Here is a 24,745-nt window from a genome sequence, read left to right on the forward strand (position 1 = left end):
ATAGGCCTCCAGTATCCACAAACACCCTTTCGGTAGGACTCCTAAGCTTTTTTCCAAGGCACCTGCAGAGAACAAAGGCACACCTGCAGAAACAAAGGCAATTCCAAGTATTCAAGCACCCTAGATCTTTCCAAAACCAATGGATACAAGCTCATAAATTCTGAACATTCTACGCAAGAGCAGTTTACATGAAAAAACCCTGACTTGGCTACAGTTACTGAGGAAGTCAGTAGCCAGCTTGGGTCTCATGAGTCATAGCTGATTTCATTGCCACAAAATCCTTCCTGCTATACAACTGTCAAGCCTGAGGTATTCATAAAACAAGCTTTAGAGCAGTATCGCCTTGAAAAATACTGGTTCGGGTGTTTAAGGCAAATCACACAGGAAAGATTAAGTGTTTTTATATACTTTATAACCTTCAAGAGTACTCCATGTCAGAAAAAAAACCCAAAACCCAACATTGAATGAAAAAACTTTTGCTTGATCTCTCTCATTACTCCAAGTAGTGTTAATGGCATTTTGTCCTTTCCTTACTGAGGAAAGCCAGGGTGGTTCATAGCAGATACAACTCAAATCTGCATATTACTATTATTAAAGTGTGCTTCTGCCACTGTTTTCAGTGCAGAACTAGAACTTGCCTAAACTGAGATTATTTTAAAATTTTGAAGGTTTTTTGTATTAAGAAAATCCCAAGCTGGGAACTGGGTCACAAGACATACAAAAGAGGACTACAGAAAATGAAAATTACAATTCCTTAGATCTCAGACATGAATGTCAGTAGCATAAATTCAATAGAGGCTGTCATCTAGCCTAACCTAAAACATGAAACCTGATATTCCCCCTTTGCTTCTCTTAGTGCAACTCAAAGCAAGTTAAGAGAACTTCTCATTCTTTTTTCTGAGTGGGTTTGAGTATGGTGTCAATCAGAAGTTACTAAATTGAAAAATGGGTAAACAAGTCCAAGTTTTGGTAATCAATCTTCAGGTTTTTTCTTTGAAAAACAGCCTACACACATATACCTTATATCAGAGTATGTAAAGCTATTAAAAAAGCAAATACTCAGCTTTTAAGAAACAAAAAAGAGCCTTGTCAAGTAAAACTGACTTGCATATATTTCATTGATGCAAATGCTGTAACTCATGCCTGCAGAATTTTTTTTTTTTGCATGTAGCATGTATATAGGGACAAACCACCTGGCAATCATTTCTCTTCCACTTGGAATACAACTTGGTGCATTCTGCCCTTTGTTTCATCTGCTGAGGAAATACTGAAACACCACTCTGCAACTCTGATGCCTATCTGCAAGAATCTTCATGTTAATAGGCTTGTAAATATTTTTTAAGATAACAAACTTCACCAGTTTCAACTTAAATACCTCTTATAAAAGTAGACATGAAAAGTTATAGCCTGGAAAATGAGACAAGCCAGACTATAACTATTCATAAACAACTTTTCCAGCTCAAGAGAGCTGAACACACAGCTTTTCCCATGTTAACAGTGTCACTGTCCTACCATGCTAGGTACAATTTATCTATTGGCTTGCTTTTTATAATTCCCATGGCATTCAGGAAAAAGCATCCTTTTTGCACTGTTCTTCAACTTCCTGAAATTCTCCAGTTATAAGGTACCTGAACAAACTACCACTTCCTCCACAAAAAAACCAAATGTTCAGAGCAGTTACCACCAACTTACTGATTTGCTTATTTGTTTTCACAGATCATTCAATAAGTTCTGGACCTTGATGTATTCACTCAAATGCCAAAACCACCTCTATCCTCCCAAGTTTTCAACAGGAAATTCAAAAGATCACTCCAGGATAATTTGGTAGGACAAGAAAGGACAGAGGGGCACAAGCCTTGATCAGAATAAAATAAATTGCATCTGTAACATGGTACTACTTTCAAAACAGACAGAAGTCCAAAAGAGCACTGTATTCATCCATAAGCAAGGAAAACTCACAACAGAAGGCAGCAAACTGGTCAAAGGGAGACATGTGCATGTGATAATTTAGGATGCAATGGAAAACACTAGTATCCTATGTTAAAAAAAGAGAAGGCACAAGATATGATGAGCTATAGAAATAAGATAAAGAGCACCTTAAAAATTAGTTAACTTGATGGAATAGAAAAATGGATAGCAATGCAATGTAGCAGGTAACAACATTAAATAAAGAAAACTAAAAAAATCACTCCATGTGAGTAAGCAGCATGTATCAAAGCAAGAAAATACATAGCAGTTACTAGGAACTGAGGCTAACACTGAAGTACATACTTGGACTATGAGAATAAAGGAAAAAAAGAACCTATTTGATACCAGAAAAAAAAAAAGTTATATGAACACATTGTACATGTACCTATCTTGAGGTGGTAACAAAATCCCAAAAATAAAAAGTTTACTTTAAGATCTGTGCTGTATGACTGAAGGAATTAGCTCTAAAAGCACACACGAAAACTCTATTTCAACTCCCACGTAAATCCAGTTTGGAACTGGCAAAGGCTGCCATTGTTTAGCTAGAAAAAAGCAAATAAAAAATCAAGTTTGAAAAAGTGCACATCTTAAAATTATTTTTCGAAAGCACTTAATTAATGAGAGATCCAAACTGTGAAGAACTTGTCCCCTGCTTCCAAATTGTAAAATGGCTGAAAACATGCTAACTTTCAAAAAACTTTGAACAGAAAGGTAGTGAAAAGAAGTACGACTCACATAATTTTAAAGTTGCATTCTACATGGTGAATATTACTTCAAGTCATCAGTGGAAACATTCTATCAACTGAATCACAATATGTGTTTTACCAAATAATATTATGCATAGTTAGGATTTTATCAGACAAGACCAGTCAAAACATTGTCATTAGTGCCTTATTAAATACTAAAGAGCAGTATTGCTCAAGTTAGTGTATTTCTCTCCAGAGTCACTGAAAAGCTCATAGGTCAAGTTAAAGACAGAGAGATCACTTACCTACTGCCAGCATGGTCAACCAAATTTGATTTAGGGAAAACTGGCTTAAGTTATCGCAAAGTAGAGTTGGATGGTGAGAAAAAAGAGAAGCAGGGAATGAGGGCTATGGTCTAACACTTTAATTCTGCCACTCCTTCCTCATGCTTTCACATGCTCCAGCAAGGATTGTATCCATCACTGCAATTCTTCAGGCTAAACCTGTTATGGCATAGGCTCTTTGGAGGCTGCAGCCTCTGTTAAGACATATCCAGCGACTGCTGGGTTCTAAATAGGTTGCAGTGTGGTTGTCTGGTCCGGTATGATTCTCTGCACAGGTTACCAAAAATGCCTGCACAACATGCTCTTCCACAGGCTGCAGGGGATCTCACTCTGTGGCTGGAGCATCTCTTCCTGTCCAACCAGTTTTTCTCACACCTTTTCCTCACCCCTCTCTTTCTTACACACTGCTGAGCAGCATTTTTGCCATTTAACTCTGTTTACCTAGCAATGTAACACAGTGGTTGGGAGGCTCAGCTGTGAGCGCCTTGCACTGTGTCCACTGAAGCTGACCATGTTCTGTGCAGGACAACCAGGAGTCTCCTCATGGAGGCTGCACGGCAGACCCCAGCCCCACAACGTACACTCAGTGCAATCATAAAAGCTCATCAAGATCCTTCTGTCACTATGATTTATTTTTGAAGACACTTGTCTTTAGAACTACAAACATTGAAGTAATTAACTTTGCAAGGATTTTTTAAATATCAATATCTATTGTGGATCTAAGTCTCAGAAGGGAACCACTTAAGGAAAGCATTCATTACTTCATTACTTATAATACATTTTATTAATAATGTACTGAAGTCCCGAAAGACATTACAAGTTCTGATTTTCTATATAGGCAATATTTGCGCCCTGCTGCCCCCAAGAAAAGCCAAGTAGATCCACAAATCTGGCAAATTTAGGTCTACCAAGAGTCACAACACAACATTCCAGTTTTCCATTCTTAGTTCTAAAATCCAGTCAAAACCTAATAGAAACACTGGACTGCAATGTCTTGCCTTTCTTTGTCATTATTCTTAAGCTGTAAGAACCCACTTTTTAGTTACATTGACTGGTTGTATTCTTTTTACATTTATTTGTGATGTATTTTTTTCCACGACAATACAGGAAAACCTTACTACAAACAAGCAAGTAAATAAGACAGTTCTGTGCCTATTGGAAGTGATAAACCTTTAGGGCCAAAATATGGGATATCTAACTTGTAGCTCATTAGCATATTAAAAAGAAAACTTTCTCATAATGGCATATTTGCTCATGTAGGAAAAAAAACTTACAAAGAAAACAGGCTTAAAATTATAAAAGCTATTAAATGTTTTTACATTATTTGCTCCTACCCAAATATTCCACTTCAGGCATTGAGTCAGGATATTTTCTTCTCAAAATGCCTTTGACCACTATTGATATTTAAAAATATTGATATTGATATTTAAAAATATTGATATTGATATTTAAAAATAAATAATGATCTTATCTTTTCAAAACCTAGCTAAAGTAGAGGCCAGTGAAAGCAGAAGCATGTAAGCAGAATTTAAAATTAGCTTGGTTTAATCCATTGCAAAGAAGCTCTCTCATGGGAGAGCTGTCCTTTTAAGTCTGGATCAAGTGTACATAGTATGTTACTTTAGCACTGAAACCACACTTAAAATTTGAAATTACAGATCTCAGGTGAAAACCTGGTCGATCTGTTTTCCTGCACACCTTCCAAATAGATTCAGATGCAGAAAGTGATAATATAAAAACAATTTTCATAATTATTTGTGAGGAAATCTATCTTACAGGGCACTATCTTACACTAGATGATTTTTTAGATTATTATTTTATCAAATTATTTTTGTGTTAATGAAGTGGAATTAGGAGGTAGTCATGCTGTGTTGGTTTATATGTAAACATACTCCTGACACTGCTATTCTCAAGTGCCTACTGAAAAAACACTTAATAGCAAGATCTAGAGTATAACAAATGTGTACTTGAAATGTCAGCTAAAAATTAGTCAAAGACATTGAATGGTGCTGTTTTACTAGAAGAAAGAGGGCAAAGCTGAAATAGTTGTAAACCAGCATGCGCTTGCAAATGTCACCTTAAGTGATTTACTAGTGACTACAGATACATGTAAAAGCTCAGTGGATTAGTAAATTGGTATTAACAGATTTAGAGACACACAGAGAAAAATCAGGATATAACTAATGGGTCTGTCCTGTTTAAAATAGTCTGAAGAACTTCAAACTTGGTCTAACTCATAAGACTTACTTTTAGAGCTATCAGCTATGGAAATGGAAGCATACATATTACTGCTTTGGTGAGAACCAAGTCTAAGTGAATCCCCTACAGACAAATTCATATGATACCTCTCAGGTTTCTAGTTGGAACAAAATATTTGCATTACCTACCAACAACATGCATCAGCCAAGAAAAAAAAACTACAGAAAAACATCAAGCTAGAATTGATTACAAATCACCATGTTAAACTTCTTAGGAAGCACATAATATGCAGCAATAAACTAGAGTTATTAATCAGGAAGGAAGCAAAGCAATTTTGTATCAACTTTAGAGAATGCAGAAAACACTGTCTGAGCCACTTTTTTTAATGGTTAGTTTTATTGGACAGTCAAACATAGGAATCACACTCACACTGCTGCACTCCTAAGATAAGTATTTATATATTAATTTAGTTGTACCTCACAAAGTATACTGCAGTGTGGCACAGGAGACCCAGCACTTTCACATACCCAGTGTCAAGAGAACAATATGGATTTCACAAGTAAACCATGAGTGAATATCCAAAGAAGGTACTCCACCCTAACAGAAAAGCCATGCTTCACAGCACTGTATTGAGCTGACAATGTAGAACATTCTGGACCTAGATTCATGGTGACGGGAATGGAAATTCCTGTTCTAGGAATTTCAGTGGCATTCCAGCTAGAATAAAGGCCTGATGTACTTGCCAAAGCACCACACTAAGACTTAAGATTAGCTTGGTTTGAATCCAAACATAAGCAACTTAACACAGTGCAACTGTATAAGCATTTCTATAAATGCAGTATGAACATTATTAGCAACAGGACTTGTGCTAACTATGCAATTCCCAGCCCTGAGCTGATCTCATTAACTTGCTATGAAAACTGGCTCTATCAACTACACCTTGGAACCAGGTGTCTCTAGTTATGATACAAAATTTAAGCATGAGATATCAAAAACCTTGAAACTACAGACACAGATGAAAAGCCATAGCCCCAGAACCATAAACAATTCCTTAATGGTCAAATACCAGTCAGTGAAAACATGCAACCTCCACAGCTGGGAAGGCTGGTTTTGCTCTTGGTAGCAGTGGCTACTTAAAACCCAAACACCTGAGCAACAGGGCAAGGAAGCCACAAGGCTGCAGCCTGGGAAAGGACCACCTCTCCAGCATCACAGTGCCCCGGTCATTTATTAAAAGATGCTTACAAAGGATCCTAATTTAGGTCTGTGTGTGTGTTTTGGCAAAAGATGTATGCTACAGTTCTATACCTGTCCTGTCATCCAACCTTCCCCATCCCTCACTGAAGAGTTCTCCAATTAGGTTACCTTCACCTCAGCAACTAGGACCATCAAGAACAAAGCTATCAGGCTAGAAATATGGTAGTGGCTAGATGGTACTGCATAGTTACAGATAATTTAGGATGTCAGATATAAGTGACTGCTTTGAATACAAAATTATAATGGTTACTGTGTAGTAACTTATAGCAATAATTAAAAATATGTAAGAACTAATTAAAAAAGGCAAGGCATGTTGCTAATGAACGTCAGTCTAAAAGCTTTCATTCTAAAGTTCAAAATTGAACTGAATTATCAGTCTAAACTCTGCCATCACAGCTACCTCTAATTCTTTAATATATATTTGCATGCATATACATATAGATGTATATGTGCACACATAATTAGTTTTGAAAAAGTTGTAAAAGAACTTAAGAAAGAGCAACACTTATCCTTAAAAGACAGCAACTTAAAAAGCTTTAAGAATATATTAGACACCAGTTACAGTACTACCTCAGTTAAGTACACGGCACCTCGGGTAGTAAATTCTGTTCCAACTAGTCCTCTTAACTAAGGAATGATAGGCTTCAGTTGAGAGGGAAAACACATCAAACAGATTTAATAAGTGGTGAAATTGGCCACACTATTTGATTGATTTCACCCTAACTAGAATTCAACATGAACATGGGAAAATAGCAACTAAAGTATATGTCTAAAGGAGGAGGCAAGAAGATTAACTGGGAGGAGAACGCACAAGCAGTCACCTATGACAAACTATTTTCAATGCATGAACAGAAAACTCAGTTAATCTTCAGGAAGCATCTAAAAAAGAGATGGCCAGCTGTGGCTGCATATTAGCAGACAGAAAATATTCTGACTTTTTGACTTCATATTCTATGAATGCATACCCAAAAGTGAGGTCTAATATTGTAAAAAACCTCAACAGAGCTGTTGAAAACGTCATTAACAGCTATCACAAGACACACCAGATAATAAACAGCAAGTTGCTTAGGAGGACTGTTGTACTGTTAGCAACAGTACAACCCTGGAGGGGGTGACATACGAACCAAACATATTCCTGAACAAGAAAGCAACTATAAATCAATCTTACAAAAATGCATAGAAATTCAGATTGAGCAAGAATAAGGATTGCAAGTAGCATAGAAAAATTTGCTGAGCTATAAAATCATAGCTTCAATACCTAAACCACTGAATTTATTCAAGACTTGGTATACATCTGCAAGAAATACTCCACAGCATGAAACTGCTCCAATATACTGATCCACAGGCAAGTATTATGACCCTGAAGTGTATGTCAAATAATGAACAGTGTTAGAATTTAATTATCTTAATTAAAGAAGTCATGTTGTGGAACTGTCTTCTCTCTGATAACAAAACGACAAATACTGCTGGATTACAGCCTTAGTTTCAAGAGTGTGGTAACACATGATTACATTCAAATACTAAAAACTAATTCTTCAGCAATATTAAGTAAGGGTAAGATATTTGGTTAATGTACATTGTAGATTTTTTTTACATCTTAATCATTTTAGAACCTGCATCATAGTACAAAGAACAGCCTCACTGAGCTGATCTGGATGTGTATTTTTCCATTTCTGACTTAATTTCTTCAATACACACTACAGAAGAACTTACCCATTTCTCCACCATGCCAAATAATTCTTTTTTGCTTGACCAGGATATTAGCACTTTATGGAAGTTCAATATATACACACATTTTCATTTCACATCAACCCATCAATGGCTGGTTCAGATAACTCAGAGGCATACACATATTTGTACAAAGGATGTGAATGCCAAGCTAATTATCCAGAAAAACCCTGTATTTCAAGGAACTTCCACATGCCACACCAGCAGCAGCCCAGTGTCATTATCTCCTATGCACTTACCCCCTTTCCCTTCCTCCCTATCCTGTTGCTCTTTGGCATTTTCCTCTCCAGAACAAAATCACCTCAGGCCTTTCACATATGACTAAGTATTCCTAAATACATCCGCCTCTATTTAGAATGTCCATTTCCCATTTAGCCAAAATCTCCCACCAGTCTTGATTTAACTACTTGATTGAGACACACACCAAACCTAAATAGTACTAATTGCCACATGTCCTAAATAAACCCTGACCTAGTTAGGGCTTACATTATAAGTCTTAGTTTACTCAGCTCATTTTTTTAGTAGCAACTAAGGCTGAGAAGATACTTTATCAAATTACAAAAAATTAATTATTCAATTAAATGCCCATCATGTCATGCTACACCAGATTGTTTTCCAGTCTCAGACAGTTGGAAACAATATTTTTCCAAGCAATCAGCAATTACTACAAATTTAGTGCTAGTGTTTCTGCCCAGGGCATGGTCTCATGGCTTAGCCTTTTTAATAAAAACTTTCACAAACTAACACCTACCAGTTCCCATTCAACTTAACCAGCAACAAACTCAAGCAAACCTAAGAGTAGATACCAACTGCAATTACAGCATTCTTTTATCATAAGCAGGTATCTTAGCAAGATCAAATTTTGACACAGTAGCTAGAAAAAAAAAGTAAATCCAAACTTTATTTCCTCTATACCACTTCTATATAACACATCAACTGAGTCCAAAATACTGTTAGATTTTACATTGTAAAATGTAAACATTTCTTATACAGTGTAAAAAAACCACATCAATATATTGTTAATGTCAAGATGACTTTTTGAAAGTCTGCTTTGCAAGATATGATTCTTCATGCTACTAAGAACACTTCTCTAGCACTGACATCTCCTTCAATTAAAAAGACATCTTTATTATGAAACTCAGATTTGTAGGGTTTGATGTTTCTGTGAAAAAAATTCGAAGGAAAGTTCTGCATGTGTTTTAATTGATAAGCACATGAAGCATTTTCTGTTAACCTGTCAATCTATTTTTAAAAATGTCAATTTGTACTTTGTCTCACCAGTGCCGAATTATTAATGGTGGTCAGTATTACTCTATAAATAAAACAGAAATACTACTAGAGTGAGGAAAGGTGGCTGTTCAACTAGCCATATCTTTAAAAAGTGGAATAAGATTTTTATTTTTAGTGGTTGATTACTGGATACAAACATGTCAGTCTCTCTTCAGACTACAAGGAAATGAGAAATTTAAAATTGCGATCTGCCAGTTTAGCTCTTTCATGTACAGGGTTCTTGTTCATTTTGTAAACTAAAAGTAACACATGTTTACATCTGTCCTAATTTATAAAATGAATATTTATGAAGTTCTTTACACAACAATTTACTACTACTTAGAAAGGAAAAAAAGCCAAGACAATTCACTAAGCTGGCCCTCAGACAGACCTCCATTTTCTATATTCTTGCTTTTCCTGAGCTCCAGATATTCATAACAGATACTCAACCCCCACGCCTTTTAGAAGTTCATTCTAAATCTAAATGGCTGGCTTGCAATTTTATATTAATATAAAATGTCATTACTGCCTTCATTAAGCAACTGTTCTTTCCAATTTCTGGAAGAAAAAAGCCCCAACAAACGTGTTTACTTGAAATTATCTCTGCTATGCAAACTGAATTTATTGCACAGTCCTAGTTCAGGCATTTCCATAGAGCTATCTAATTGTCTCTTTACAACACAATAAAAAAAACAAAGTACTCCAAAAACCCCAAACTACAAACCAACAGCAAGTTTCCATAAAGGTTTTGATAAGCATATACATCACTGCATATAACCAAAGCCAAGGAAAACCATTGCATCACAGTTATTGCACCTGGTTGAAGCAACTAAAAACAAAAAGTTTTTCTATATAAATAATATACACAGGAAAGAAGATGAGTATCAATCACTGGATTAAAACAACATGGCAAATATAGATTCTATCAGTAGAAAAGCTGAAGTTTTAAGCTGGAACATAAGATTCTGGAACTCTTCCTGTGCAGCTAGTCACCTCTAGGGACAAAAAATACAAAGTTCACACATAGCTGAGTTTAAGCACTCTTAAAATTTTACCAAGCATTAAATTTCTCTAAACATTTTTTAATATCCTCTTTATACATCCATGCAGAAGAGCTACTCTGACCAGGCAAAAACCCCTAGAATTCATCAGATAAACACTTTGTTATTAAGAATTCTATAAAGAGATTTGAGAATCTATTTATATTAATTCCTACCACGATTAAATTAATGTTGGCCTTCCTCTTAGATTGCCTGAAGTGGGGGCAGAGCATACCATTTTACTCTTGATTTATCATGCTGTGACTACATGAATTAGTGCAAGTCACTCTGTACAACAGTGGTGATGGCACCATAAGAACAGACACAACAACCAAATCAAAGACAGCACAAGCTTATGGACCAGGGTGCCTGAAAGTTGGACTTCCAGATCTACAGGGCATTTTCTTTTGTTCTTTTAACAACAGACCCAAACCTTCCAACTCCACAACCATGCCCCAGAGACCCACATTTACACAACTGCCATGAACATACATTCTAACCTTGTACACAGAATTCCCCACTGGAAGTCTGACTTCAAGAATGAATGAACTACAAAACTTTAAGATAAAGAAGGGTATTCTTAATGAAGACCAACTGGCACTGACTACCATCAACAGCACTAATTTAGTATGCACAGGCTAGATTAATATAACAAAGCTTAAGTTTGTTCATATATGAACTTTCTATAATATGCATAATTTCATCTCATCCACTGACCATACAGCAGAACTTTCATTTTCAGTTTCAGCCTCCAGCCTGTTATAAACCAATTAAACACCTTTGAGGTGTTTTGTCTTATGTGGATAAAAGCAAGTCACCTAGCATCATATACTGACTTTCATCATCCTTCCCCAAACTTAATTCATTTGGCCAATTCTTTACTTGATGTAATCCAGTCAGCATACAATAAATAATCATCCTTTGTTCATCTATTCCAGAGAAATCAGCTGTTTTCAGTCACAGTAGTCTAACCAGATCCTGTATTTTTCATTCAATGACAGGTTACCGTCACATGGCCATACCTGTTCTGGATATATGATAATGTAATTCTGCACTTGAAGCACACAAAAAAGCTATGCTAATAAGCATAAATTTAACTAGTATTCTTTCATCAAATAAAGGGAAGAGATGAGTGTCTTACAAAATATTCCCGTAAAACTATCTATCAATCCCTACCCAGTAAAATACAAATGATACAACAAGAGCAGAAGCAACTGTGGGTTTCTGCATACAATATTCATGTCTCAATTAATACTACGACTTATAATTAGACTCATCTTCATTGCTGAAGGTACAGTAATACTGCTCAGTGACAGCAAATTTCCAAATTTATGCTTATATGTTAACAAAATGTGGTCATTTTATAGTAACAGTAGAGTTAACAATGCACAAAAAATCATTACATTCCTCATCGGATTCAAACATGCTTACCTAATCCAAGTGCCTAAAAGAAAGCTTCATGAAAATCCAGCTACCCTTTCCTACAAGGGAACATTACAGTTATCAACACCATCTCATACTACAGAAAACTTAACTGAAATACAACAGGATAAGACAGAAGTACTTAATGCCTCTGACTCTGGATCAGCAAGATCAAGGGAAACTGAACTTACAGTATAGTGAAAGATTGTTGAAAAATATTAAAGATTAAGATATCAAGCACATCAAATCAGTGCAACTGAATTAAGCCAATAAGAAACCTGACATCCCCTCATTACCAAACTAATTACTAATCATTCAGTAAATAGTAAGTTCCACTGAAAGCAAAGGCAGCTTCCACACATTATCATTTCAACACTTATTTTATCAGCTATTAGTGTTTTCCTATGCATTTAAATACATGCTGGAAAGTTATAGTTACTGAAGACATTATGAGGATACAGAAGTAAAGATCAACTATGTGCCTCAAGAAGAATGCCTTAAACATTTATCTTTGAGCATAATCCATTTTCGATTGAAAACTTAAGTTTTAACATGAGTATAAAATACAATATTCAATTTGCTTCTAAACAATTACCAATGCTACAGAAGCAACAATGCTAAAACTTTGGCATTAAAGTACACTCTCTGAAAAACAAAAAGAGAATAATTACAAGACAGTTTCAAAAGTATATTTCTATATACTAGAGACATTAAATGATCCAATGGTATTCCTCAACTTCTAAACAATAACTTTAATTGCAGCTAGATATAACTAACTGGAACTTACTAGCTTTCAGGAATACCATCTACCAACTGAACTGTCAAATACCATTCACAAAGCACGAGCCTGAACAAAAATGGAACTAAAATACTCGATTAATCTTTAGAACTGTGGATGCTTTTAATTCTTTCTCCGTGTATTCAAGAAGTTCAAGAACTTAAAAACAGATGCATCAATTCAACTCCAAGTTACCAGATCTAACAAGGCCAGACAGAAAAAAAAAAAGTACCTGTAAGAAGTTCCACTGTTACATACATCCTAGTCTGAAGACATGCTTGCCAGCTTGCTTCCCTTTTGTAAACTGCAATGTACCAAAACATTCCAGCAGAAATGGTGGTATCCCTATAAGCTCTCACTCCACCACAGCTGGAGATGTGCTGTACAGCATGCTTGCAGATGCCCTTTGGCTACATCCTTGCCAACACCTTCCTCTCCCTGCCTGGTTGGCATGCTAAGCTCTTGCCTCTTGATAGATTTTTGGAAGTTCTGATCATAGGCTCAACAGACTGCCATAGATAAACCTCAGTGAGAACCCATCCCGAGGAAGTTCTAGAAGCACAAACAGTTCAAAAAAATAAAACATGTTACATGCACTGTTTAAATTTTTAGATGACTATAATACTTGCCAGACATCTAAATGTAAAAACCTCCTTTTCTTCACATGCTTTTCTCCAAAATACATTCAGTTGATGTAATCAATTCAGTCTTTTTTTTAAAACCAAGAGGTGTTAAATAAAATTCTCTTTGTAAGCTGTTTATCAGTAAGGAAGAATATTTCTTGTTCGTCATCCTTAATTCAACTTGAAAAAATTCCACATATTTGGTGGAATAAGAACATACATGCTAAGATTTAACACCGCTACTTTAGTTATTTGTGTGCTATGTGAAAGTCCGGCTATTTTTACTCTAAATCACGTAACTGGACAGACTATTTACCGGTATTGCAGAAAGCTAACAGCATGCTTTTTGATAACTATTAGTCATAATGTGTATTGTAATTCTAAAAGCCAAAAAAGCAGATTTTTTTCTTTAAGGCCAATTAATACTTTTGATTTTTCATGGAGTCATAAATGTTGGGAAAAAACTCTAATGTTGTCAAGTCCAACCATCAACCCAGCATCACCACACTCACCACGCCATCAAGTGCTATATCCACACTTTTTTTGACACTTGCAAGGATAGTAACTCCACTGCTACCCTGGGCATCCTGTTTCAATGTTTTACAGCCCCTTCTCTGAAGCATTTTTACTGTGTAATCTAAACCTCCCCTGAGACAACCTGAGGGTATTTACTCTCATCTGTCCACTTTCTACCTGGAAGAAGAGACTGAAATACAACTTGCTAAAACCTCCTCTCAGATAGTTTAAGAGGACATAAGGTCCCCCCCTCAGCCTCTTCTTCTCCAGCCTAAGCAACCCCAGCCCTCTCAGCCACTCCTCATAACACTTATACTCATTTATATAGAGGCTCCTTATTCTTATCAGTCTATTCCAAAACTTCTTTTAGCATTTGACAAAAACAACAACACACTAACTTGTTCAGAGAAAGAAGAAGAACAGAGAAGAACATTTTCTTTTGGAAACCTACAGAGTTGTGTTCAGAAAGTCAAGAACCACATTCAAAGAACCACTACCTCTTTCTAGAGCAAAGACTGTGAAGGATGGTACCTCCTCTAGGAAGTTGGTTGGGGGTCTTAAATTGACCCATGGAAAAAAATTTGCACCCTTCAGAGGCAGACAGCCTATTCACCCACAAAACCCTCTAGTGTAAGAAGTGAAAAGTTGCTTGCCGAAGCCACAAATTAAAAGAGTTTGTTTTAGCATTAGGAATTCGTTGCCCTGCTCCACAGTGTTCCACTGATGCCACTGTCATAAACAGATGATCTTAAAGAATTTGCCATACCCATGCTTGCTTTCACCAGACACAAATATATAGCACCTCAAAACATGAATGATGTCAATAATAAAATTGTACTTACTGTAATCTCAGCCTTGCTCAGACAGATAGAGCCTCTGCAGCCGTACTCTGTTTCATCTTCAGACTTGTAATAACTGAGTGTGTTGCTTTTCAGAACTACCCATCGATCCTGCCACCCATGAATATAGTTGGTCCACTGTAAAAAAATTTTCCAGAGATCAGCCAACAATAAGACAGCAATAAAAGAACAATGGATGTTTTCTAGGCTTTTGAGTACCTGAAGAAAAAGGTAACTTATTTTTACAAGCTCTTTTTAAACGACAACTTTTTTCTCCTCAGAGATCATAGAATAATTTTACAATCTCCCAAAACAACCAAAAACCATTTGTTTTGAAGGGTCAATAAGACAAGAGATGTCTGGACTCCAACTGCACTGCCAAGGTCAGTCACAATAAAGGCAATAAACATACTGACACAAATTGAGGAAAACAGGGGAGGGGGAAAAAAACCCATTAATGACTAAGGTGAGTTTAGGCACCTGATTCAAAATCTGGAGCTAGGCTAAAAGACTTAAGTGGAACACGAAATAATTTATTTTATCTAAAATATGATAAAGTTATCTTCATATAAATACAAACATGCCATTATCCCACAGCACCGTAATTAACTACTGTAGTGCCTAGGGGACTCAGTGCTTTATAATTTAATATTGCCCATAGATACTGCTTTAGGTTTTAATTCCATCTAAGAGGATACTTGATTATAGCAGACATCCAATTATGTTTTTGCTATTCAGATTTTTCTAGGGACTCCACATCCACATACTGAATAAAACCAATATTCCGGGAACAAATTCTGGATTAATTCTAGAGACATCTAGTAAAAAATGACTGAAGGTTCTGATTATTATTCTTACATTTGCAACATTTTTTCTGACTGCACTTTGTAGAATCATATGAACTTCATAGAATCATCTGACACTGACAGAAAATCAGGACTATCCCATAATTCTGACAATACACTGATATTTATTGATCAGTCATGGTGCAAATGTCATACATTTGATAAAAACAGAAACAAAGGCATTGAAATCAATCTTATCATACAAGCATTTCTTTGATTTTGACAAATGTTCCTTCATTAAAAACTCTGGTTAACATTTAAGTCTATCCATCATTCATTATTTTGTAATCTAAAAGATGAGGGGGAAAAGTCAACTAACAGTCTCGTTGCCACTTCATACCACATACATTAGTTAGCACATACTCCATAATTACACGTTAACTTTAGTAATAAGATGACGAGGTCTAAAGAAAACAATTACAGCTAAGAAATTCTTAACAATTTTCAAATGTAGGCAAGACCTTGATTTGCTCTTAAAATATAAAGCCCTTTTTCATCTCTTAATCCATCTAATTGCTAAGGCAGCATTACTTAAAGAAAGCCTCAAGTGTGCTTGGTGCATGAAGTGGTAGCACAAGCAGTCAGAGGTGTATTATTTCCTGCCTTCCTCTTTTCCTATCTCTCATGTTCCCAACTCCTCCCAAGATCTGCAAGGCAGAGTCCAAAATTATCTTGGGGGAAAAAAAGCAAAGAAAAAGACCTTTCGTTCTCTGAAAAGTTAACAGAAACATACATAGCAGTGAATCTTGCATCTGCTGTTGCAATCAAAGCTTGCTGTTGCAATGCAAATGTGCCATCCTTTAAGTATACATGGGTAGGCACGAGGTTTTGACAAAAGACCAGTGTTTTTCCAAGCATCTAGATTCTCATGCTTCCTGAAAGCCTCTTCCACTGAAGTTCTTTCTTTGTATCCACCTTAAAATCATTAGCAGGAAATACAATGGAAAAAAGCCTAGAGTTGCAAAACATTTCAAAAGACCAGCAGGATACACTTTTAACAAGTTTCTCTTACCAAATTCCTCCATTACCTTCACAGTTTTTCTCTTTACTGAAGGCAAGAACTACTAAAACTACTACTCACACAGTGAACTGCAGCCTACTTCTATGATTTTAGAATTTAATTATACACAGTAAGATATTAAAAACACGTATTTCCTTAGCAGAAAGTTCAGTATGCTACCATTCCATTTAAATTAGTTTACCTTAATAATTACTGAGGTATCAACTAACAAAAGGTAACCTTACCCCTCAATCATATTCATTGAGACAGGTTTCGTCATACTTGACTATTCAGATTAAATTCCGGGTTCTCATGGGAAAGACACTCTCTGCTACACTCAGCATAATCATCCAGAAAAGTAAAAAGTTTGCACATACCTCAGCTAGAATGTCAGAAGCTATGGCTTCACCTGCTACACCACTGAGAAAAGCACCTGGACTTTGTATTTAATTTGCTAACATAAAAATTAATTACATCCCACAAATTACTTCCCTTCTAACGATGGAAGCATCTTACCCAAGGAAAACTTTGCTGTGAAAAAAAGCAAACAAAACAGCAAAATTACACCAAACAAAAATCTCTTATTGTAACTAAAGTATCTCACCTCCATCTCATCCTCTCCTTTCACCATCCACTATTAGATAAGATCTTACAAATGAGAGCAGAGATCCTTCTCTTCTACTAACCATTCCTCTTATCTCTGGGGTTAGAAACATTTCCAGCCTCTGGAAGGAGTTCACAAAGTCCCTCACAACAGTGTGAACTCAGTTATGGCTGTTTTCTACGCATTCAGGGCAGTGTAAGATCTCTGTATCCCGCGCCTCCTACGATGGCTCGTGCCTAGCCTTATTGCGTAGGACAAGAAAAAAAATTCAAAACATAGTGCTTTAATCTTACAGATATTTCAGCGTTATTCTGAATATACCTTCTGTAATAAAAAAAAAAATAAAATATCCTTATGAAACTAAGTAATTCAATATTCTAAAGTACTTCTGAAAATAAATTTTTCCAGTATAAACCAACACATGCTCGGAAGCTACCTTATTTCCAGCGATAAAAGAGAAAATAACTACGGTTATTTTTTAAAGGGGAAATAAGCCGTATAGCCATTTTCCTTTTCCTCTCCTCCCGTTATCTCTAGTCGCAGGAGTATTTCAATGCCCTGTTTTGATACTTGCACTCAAAGCCGTGCCTGCTCCCGAGGAAACACGACTGGCTGTGGGCACCTCCGGGAGCTCCCGGGTAGCCGCGACACTCAGGCCCGGCGCCGCTCCGGCCGGAGCCCGAGGCGCGGGGGAGACGCCCTCCCTGCGCGGCTGCCGGAGCCCCGCACCGTGCGGCCGGCGGGCTCGGGGGGCGGCGGGGACCGCGACTCTGCTCGAAGAAAGGCTCCCCCCGGCCGCAGAGGGCGGCGGGGCTGAGGGAGGGGGCGCCCGGCGCCACCGCGGCTCTGCCTGGCAGCGGCTCCGCCGTCAGGTGGCGGTGCCCTGGCCGTGCCAGCGCCGCCCGCGGAGCCGCCCGGCCCCCCCCCGCTACCGGGCCCCTCGGCCCGAGCCCCCGGAGCGGTCGGGCCTGACAGCGAGGAAGACGGGGGACGGCAGGGCGCAGGAATGGGGTAGAGGCGGCTTACCTTGCTGAGCACCCCGCAGAGCTCAACAGGCAGTCCGAGCTCGGTCTCGGGGTCCTCCTCAGAGCCGGAGGAATTCCAGCTCTGGTTGTCCGACATGGAGACCGGAGCCGCAGCCACCGCCGAGCTGGGAAAGAGCCGGAGCGGCCCCCGCCCACAGCAGCCTTCTTCTGCCGAAGGGACCGGAGCGCCGGGCTCTACTCGAGCGGGTGCCGCCACCGAGCGCCGCCCGCCCCTGCCAGCGACCGGCCGGCAACTAGGCTCGCAGCCCCGGGATCCCCTCGCCGCGGCCCCTCAGACCCCGCCCGCGGCCAGAGCCACAACACTGGGACAGCGAGGGGAGGAGGGGCGAGCGCGCGTCCGCCTGCTGGGCACCCGCTCAGCGCGCTCCCGCCGCCGCCGCCATCTTAGGTGAGGCGGGCGCTCATCGACGAGCACTCCGCCCCGCCACGGCGCACCGCGGGAGTTGTAGTCCTGCCCTGCGCGGCCGTGAGTCCGAGCGCCATTGCCCCTCCCTCGTGCCGCAGGACGTGCTGGGAGATGTAGTCTCACTCCGACGGAGTGCGGCCGACATCTTGGTTTCGCCGTTCCGCGGCCGGCGGTATCGCCTCAGTGCCCTCGGGGGAGGGGAGCTCCGCTATCAAGGGCGACGGTACTGCCCGGGGCGATGTTTGCTTTGTCTTTTGTGCAGAGGTATTCGCTTTATCTTTAGCGAGGCGAAGGGTCTCTCCGGCTCTGCTCGCTTTCTAGGGCGAGGAGATGTAGCCTCTCTTGCTCGCCTCAAACCGGCGGGACTCGGAGGACAGTTGAGGGGGTTGAGCGCCAGATTTTCCCCTAATCAAATATGGTGGAGGCGGCGGGAAAGGGCGGGAGATGGTGCCGGCTCCGGGTGGAACGAGAGGGAAGGGCGAGCCGTTCGGACCCGTCCAGGCTTTGCCTCCCCGGCGGCGCGCAAGGCGTGGGGTGGGCAGAGCCAAGCAGAGCTGGCAGTGACGGGTCAGCGCTCCGCTTCGGCTGCCAGCTTCTACGCGTGTCCTGTCTTCCGTTTATTGAGCTGCTTTCGTAGCTTAGGGAAAGAAACGGTGATTTTTTTTTTTTTCCCCTCCGGCTTAGTCTGTACTATGTGTTTTCGTCGATAGTTATGGGTGGAGATGTATTTGCAGGATGGGAAAAAAAACCCACCCGGTTGTACCTGTCACTTCGTGGTTTATGAACAGCGAATATAGTGGTTTGGGAAAGACATAAGGTTTGTACTAACTCATGTCCTTTCTCCTGATTTCTTGGGCGGGGGAAAAGTGTGTTAAAGAATGTTGGTTGAGGAAATTTCGGGTTGGGAAGATACACTCCTGTTTCTGTTGTAAGAGCAGTGCTGCACAATTCTGTTTTCTCTGACTTCTTCCTTATGACATATCATTGTGTAATTTTCCCATTAGGCTGTTTGAAAGTTTCCGTTGAGAGTTTATTATTTTTTTTAAAAGAACATTGACACATCTACTTATATGCATTCTCTATATATAGCAGTTAAAAGTTAAATAATATTTATACTGCTCAAAGTCTCAGATATAAAGATATTTACAATGAAGGCAGAACTGAGGATAATTCAAAAGGCAGCATAATTGTCCTAAATTATTAGAAATAAAAAAAAATAGTCATAGACATCTTAATATTTGCGTAATCGTTGCAATGTACAGGAAAGAAAACTTTTACAGAAGTCTACTGTGAGTGCTACTTTAGACAATTTGCCAAAACCCAATGTTTTTTTATTCACTACGTGTTTGGGAAGAAAACAAGTGCATTTTTTTCTCCTTAGCCTTAGTTTTAATGTATTGTATTTGTCAAGCAGGCCTTGTAAATATTGATATGTATGAGAATAGTTTATATGTTGTTGAACAATAGCAATATGTTGTTGAAGTTAATTGGCATTACTTGTAAAGCCAGTTGTGTTTTCCCAGTTAAATTCTGAATGAACTTCTTTTCAGGAGTAGGAGCTGAAGAAACATGTCTGAGCAAGTCCTTTTAGTAGTGGCAGTAGCATGTACACAGACATTTCCTGTCATGCTTTTTCTATTCACTTAGTTACAAATGAAGCTTGATTTTTCTGTTCTTCCTCCAGAACATTGAATCAATCAAGTGTTACATACTAAAAATGCATCAGGTAGATATTTTTTCAGGCCATTTGACAAACATACCCATCCTTTATAGAGACAGTATTTGTTTAGTTTATGAATTGTGGCTAGCATTTTACAAACTTTAATGAAAAAATATTGAATGCTTAAAGGTTTGCATTTTCAGCTTTTCATATAATACATTAGTTGTGCTAGGTAATAGATTTTTGTTAACATCTGCCACATGCTCCTAATGTATCTTGTTTTACAACACAGTGTCACCAGTTTATGTTCTTCCAAAAGCTGTATTGCAATTGTGAATACCTTATGTAAATTACCCTTTCTTTCCAATGTTCTGACCGTTTTTTAGAAGCATAACATACTGTCTGTCACTCTTAATGAGATAAGGCCATACCCTTTTCAGCAACCATGGGGTGCAGTGGGAGTAGATTTGTAAAGGACAGGTTTAGTGCTGAGGACTTGAAATTCTTACACACGTTTTGAGAGGTGTACTACAGTAGTTTGATCCCTTGGAGGGCATTACATTAAAAATTGTGGTTTAGCAGGTGTGCTCTGGAAGAGCAATCTTCCAGTTATGTATTGTTTTAAAAGAATCAGGCTTGCCTGTGCCAAGACCAATCTAGGATACAAACCAAAGCATAGGAAATGTAGAAAATCATACTGGTATTCAGATGCACTTGCTCCTCTTTAGCTCCTTCTATACCTTTTCTCCTGAACTGTTATTTTGTCATTTATTGCTGTGTTTGTTCTTTCATAGCAAGTGTTGCTGTACTCCGTCTGTACCCCTTCTAGAGTCTTAGGAATTGCAAGAAGTTTGCAAATTACTGTTTTAAGTGGGAATAGTCCTCACCTTTTTTAGAACAGTGTAACAGATAGTGTTCTGTATCAATGTTGTGTATACTACTTGTAGTATAAAATTGGGAGTGTTGTGTTTTGCTGCTTGGAATGTCAGTCATAATAAGCACTGTCAAGTGGGTAACTTTATGAATACCTTTATTTTTTTTCTTCTCCCTTTTTATGTATCTTTTTTCCACTCCCATACCTTCTATTTTAGGGTGTTAATTTTATGTTTTTAAGACAAAATCTTCACCACTTTCTTGTGTGTTCATGCTTACCATTCTGTTTGTTCTGAAATTTAAGACTGTTTTTCTTAGGAGGATCCTTAAAGGAGCTTTGTTATGCCACAGCATATTGCCTAATAGCATAGGCTCAGAAATATTAATGATTCAGACACTTTATTCTAAAACAGCTTTGCTCTCTGTGAATCACTGTATTAGGCTTTTATTTCTAAGTTAAAAAAAAGCAAAAAAAAAAAAAAAGTATGTGAGTCTGTTGGCACTAAATATGTCCGTAGAAGCCAGGTTGCAGATAACTACACTACCTCTGGTGTAGCTTTTACTGATGAGTGTTCAGTTCCTTCATTATTTTCTTTATGGATTAAACTACTAAAGCCTTTGTTTTCAGTAATCTAGAAGTGCAAGGAAAACTTAGTTAAAGACTTGAGATAAATCTTTGAGTTGAAAAGGTCATTTAAAATACTGAATAGAGGCAGAAGATGCCATGGTTCTTTACTCTTCAAATAAACTTAAATGTTCTAAAGACATGAGTATTTTTTGACAGAGAAACTGAAAAGTTTCTTTTGACAGAGAAACTGAAAGCAGAATTTAGAACAGAATTGCTTTGTGTCTTGCCTACAGAAAATTGATAGGGGGTGAGTATTCCACTTGTTTTACTTGAGTCACTCTTCACATAAGCAAGGAAATATTCAGATAGTTTGGTGAATGGCATAAAATATTTTGGCATTTATTTTGAACATTGTCAGAAGCAGTGTCTATTAACTGTTTACTTTAAGTATGAATTATTTAATATTTAAAAAGATGGATTTGCCTGTAATTTGTTACATCTAAAAGTCAGTGAGTATACAGAACCTTGTTTTTTCAGGGTTAATTCCAGGCGCTTGTATGGGATTTATGTTTTTGTAAAATGCTGAGTCACCTGCTACTTTAAAAGTTCTCTCATTTCATATGTGTCAGCTTGAGAACTTGGAATTTTCACTTCCATGAATTTGGCCCAGTTTTCTCTTCACTATTAATTTATCATGTGCTCTGGCTTATTACATTTGTAAAGATACTACATCTTTATTGCAAGATTCTTTTTTCTAAAGAACTTGTTTGTTTTATATTTTGAGAGCGAGAGAATAGTGAAACAGTAGTTTTGAACAGACTAGCTGGGAATCTATGTGGTTAACACCATGTATGTTAAATGTATATGTATTAAATGACAACATTCTTGTGTAGTTCCTTCTGCCAGGTCTTTTCTTGTAAATCATTACAGGATTAGAACTGACAGGAATCTTTTCAGGAAGCCAAGCCTCTAGTAAAAATCAAACCCCCTGTGGCTATTAGGGGTCGAGCAGATAGTTAGAAGGACAGTCTGATATGCTTTCTTGAACGTGCCTTTAAATAAGGAATCTCTGAAATATATTAATTGAGAGAAAATAGGAAGTTTATTGGGCTCTTGCTACAGTAAATGATGTATCAGATTTTGATGCAATATTATTGGCAGTTTTTATGAGTTTTACAGAAATTAAGAAAAATATTTAATTTAGATGCTTGTTTTAGGCATCCTGAGGATAATAATTAAAAGATAATTTGGGAAAGAGTCTCTAATATTTGTGTTGCTATTTGCAACATTTATTCAATTCTTTTTGCATACCATGGAGACTTACTTAGGATAATTAGGGTGCAAAAGACAGTCCTTTATGTCTGTGCTATATGTTTTGATTCCTTTGTTGAGTTTTTGAGCTCTGGGCTCAGTTGACAATTGTGTCTCTTAGTAACTTCTTTGCAGCTCACATTGTCATGAGAATATGCGATAGCAAAGATATCAGAATTGATTTTATTTGAAAGGACAGGTACACAACTTACATGCATTGAACAATAACTCAGTATGCAAATAAATTACTTTTTTTAAGCTTTTCCATACTGGTGTCATTTTCCAGCCTTAATAGTTCTTCCCATGTTGTTAACATGGTCAACAAAAGATGAACTGTTAACATATTTTGAAAATGTTAATAATGTACATAATAGCACTACACCTATTGAACTGAACTATATTATAAATGTATATTTTGCATTATTTTATTACATGGAAACTGTAATTTAAAGGCATTTAACTTTTCATACTGTATACAGAGTTTATGTTGCTGGAATTGGAGGATTTTTAAGGAAGACAAGGTGGAAGAGTTTCACAGGATCAAATACAAGTAATTTCCTTTAGGTTGGTTCAATAAACTGCTAAAAAAATACTATCTTTGAATGAAGGTAAAGGCACTTGAAATTAAATTGTTTCTCTAATTTTATTGCTATTTCAATCTCTTGACACTATCAAATACTATATAACCCTGTCTTAATAGTTTAGTTTAGTTTCTGTGCCTTATTCTAGACGAGCTTGATTACAGTTTAATTAGTGATCTTTTCCCACTTGTAGGCATGCCAGCTTACTCATGAAACTTTCTATGCAGTAATGGTATTTTGTGGTTCTTCTCAATGTTTTTGCTTGTTTGTTGGTTTGCTTTACATTAACTGTTGACACTCACTGCCAAAGTATTTACATTTAGAAATCCTTCCCTAGAAATTGGAAAGTTATCTCCTTCCCCTTACATATGATTTTCCTGCTTCCCCTAATTCCCCAGTCACAGGAATAATAGGGGAGTATATTGCTAAAGACTGCCTTCACAGATTCCTCTGGTTTCACACACCACTTGCTCAGTATGATAGTGAGTGAGATGTCATCTTTTGTATTAGAGGAAGCAGCTTTGTCTTGCAACAGCTTCTTGAGGTAACAGCATGCCAAAAGTATGTCACTCTATGTGTAAACTGTTTCATTAGATTCTAGTCCCTTACCCACTTGCGAATTTTTTTAGCAAAAAAATTATCATCAGGAGTTCAGTGTTTTCTCTATCTTAATTGACACAGTTACTACATTTCCACATTGACATATTGTTCATATTTTGCAGTTTAAAACTCTGCTGCTTCTCCATTACATTTAAATTTTTCATTTTCACCTGTGGCAAATGAGCACTGGTTTTATCTGACAGCTCTATATCGGTTGTCTTATTGTAGCCATTGTGATTAATTTCAGTATGTTAAATATTTTATGGATTTTTTTTTTCAGACCTGTTAATTTGAAACCAAGATAATGTTCAGGTTCTCTTCATATTAAGCAGCTGGAAATTGTATCACCTGTTATTCATATTTTCCTTTCTGTACATCTGTAAGCTCTGGTGGACAAATGTCATGTCCTCAGATACATATTTTCTTCTTAATTTCTGCTAAGATATTATTTGATATTTATACCTTTTCTCATCTGAGTCTAGCAATATATTTTGTTCCACACAATAAGCTCAAAAGATAAAATACACCAGGTGATCACCATTTATGAGATTTTATAATGACAATTATTTTTTCCATTACTGT

The 24,745-nt window shown here is 37.6% G+C and overlaps 2 protein-coding genes across 10 annotated transcripts in view; one reads left to right on the top strand and one right to left on the bottom strand.

The window, feature by feature from the left end:
* CERT1 (ceramide transporter 1) overlaps window positions 1-18,283 on the bottom strand; it is an 82,510-nt gene extending 64,227 nt beyond the window's left edge. For both annotated transcript variants that reach the window (XM_071425211.1, XM_071425210.1), the window contains exons 1-2: window positions 18,145-18,283; window positions 14,673-14,807 (exon numbers count right to left, since the gene is read on the bottom strand). In XM_071425211.1, the coding sequence (XP_071281312.1) occupies window positions 14,673-14,807; window positions 18,145-18,240 (231 nt within the window). In that variant the 5' untranslated portion in view covers window positions 18,241-18,283. The remainder of the gene's footprint in view (window positions 1-14,672; window positions 14,808-18,144) is intronic.
* A 138-nt stretch (window positions 18,284-18,421) lies between these two features.
* The window catches only part of POLK (DNA polymerase kappa), a 34,629-nt gene continuing 28,305 nt past the window's right edge, over window positions 18,422-24,745 (top strand). The window contains exon 1 of one of the 8 annotated variants that reach the window (XM_071425205.1): window positions 18,422-18,552. The gene's annotated coding sequence lies outside the window, so the exon portion shown is untranslated. Of the gene's footprint in view, window positions 18,553-18,572; window positions 18,835-19,021; window positions 19,388-24,745 lie in introns of those variants that run through there. The other 7 variants (XM_071425209.1, XM_071425206.1, XM_071425208.1 and 4 more) reach the window with 7 other exon arrangements.

This window comes from Agelaius tricolor, unplaced genomic scaffold (assembly GCF_023055355.1).
Source record: "Agelaius tricolor isolate 1412-34295 unplaced genomic scaffold, bAgeTri1.0.p SCAF_4, whole genome shotgun sequence".
NCBI lineage: Eukaryota > Metazoa > Chordata > Aves > Passeriformes > Icteridae > Agelaius > Agelaius tricolor.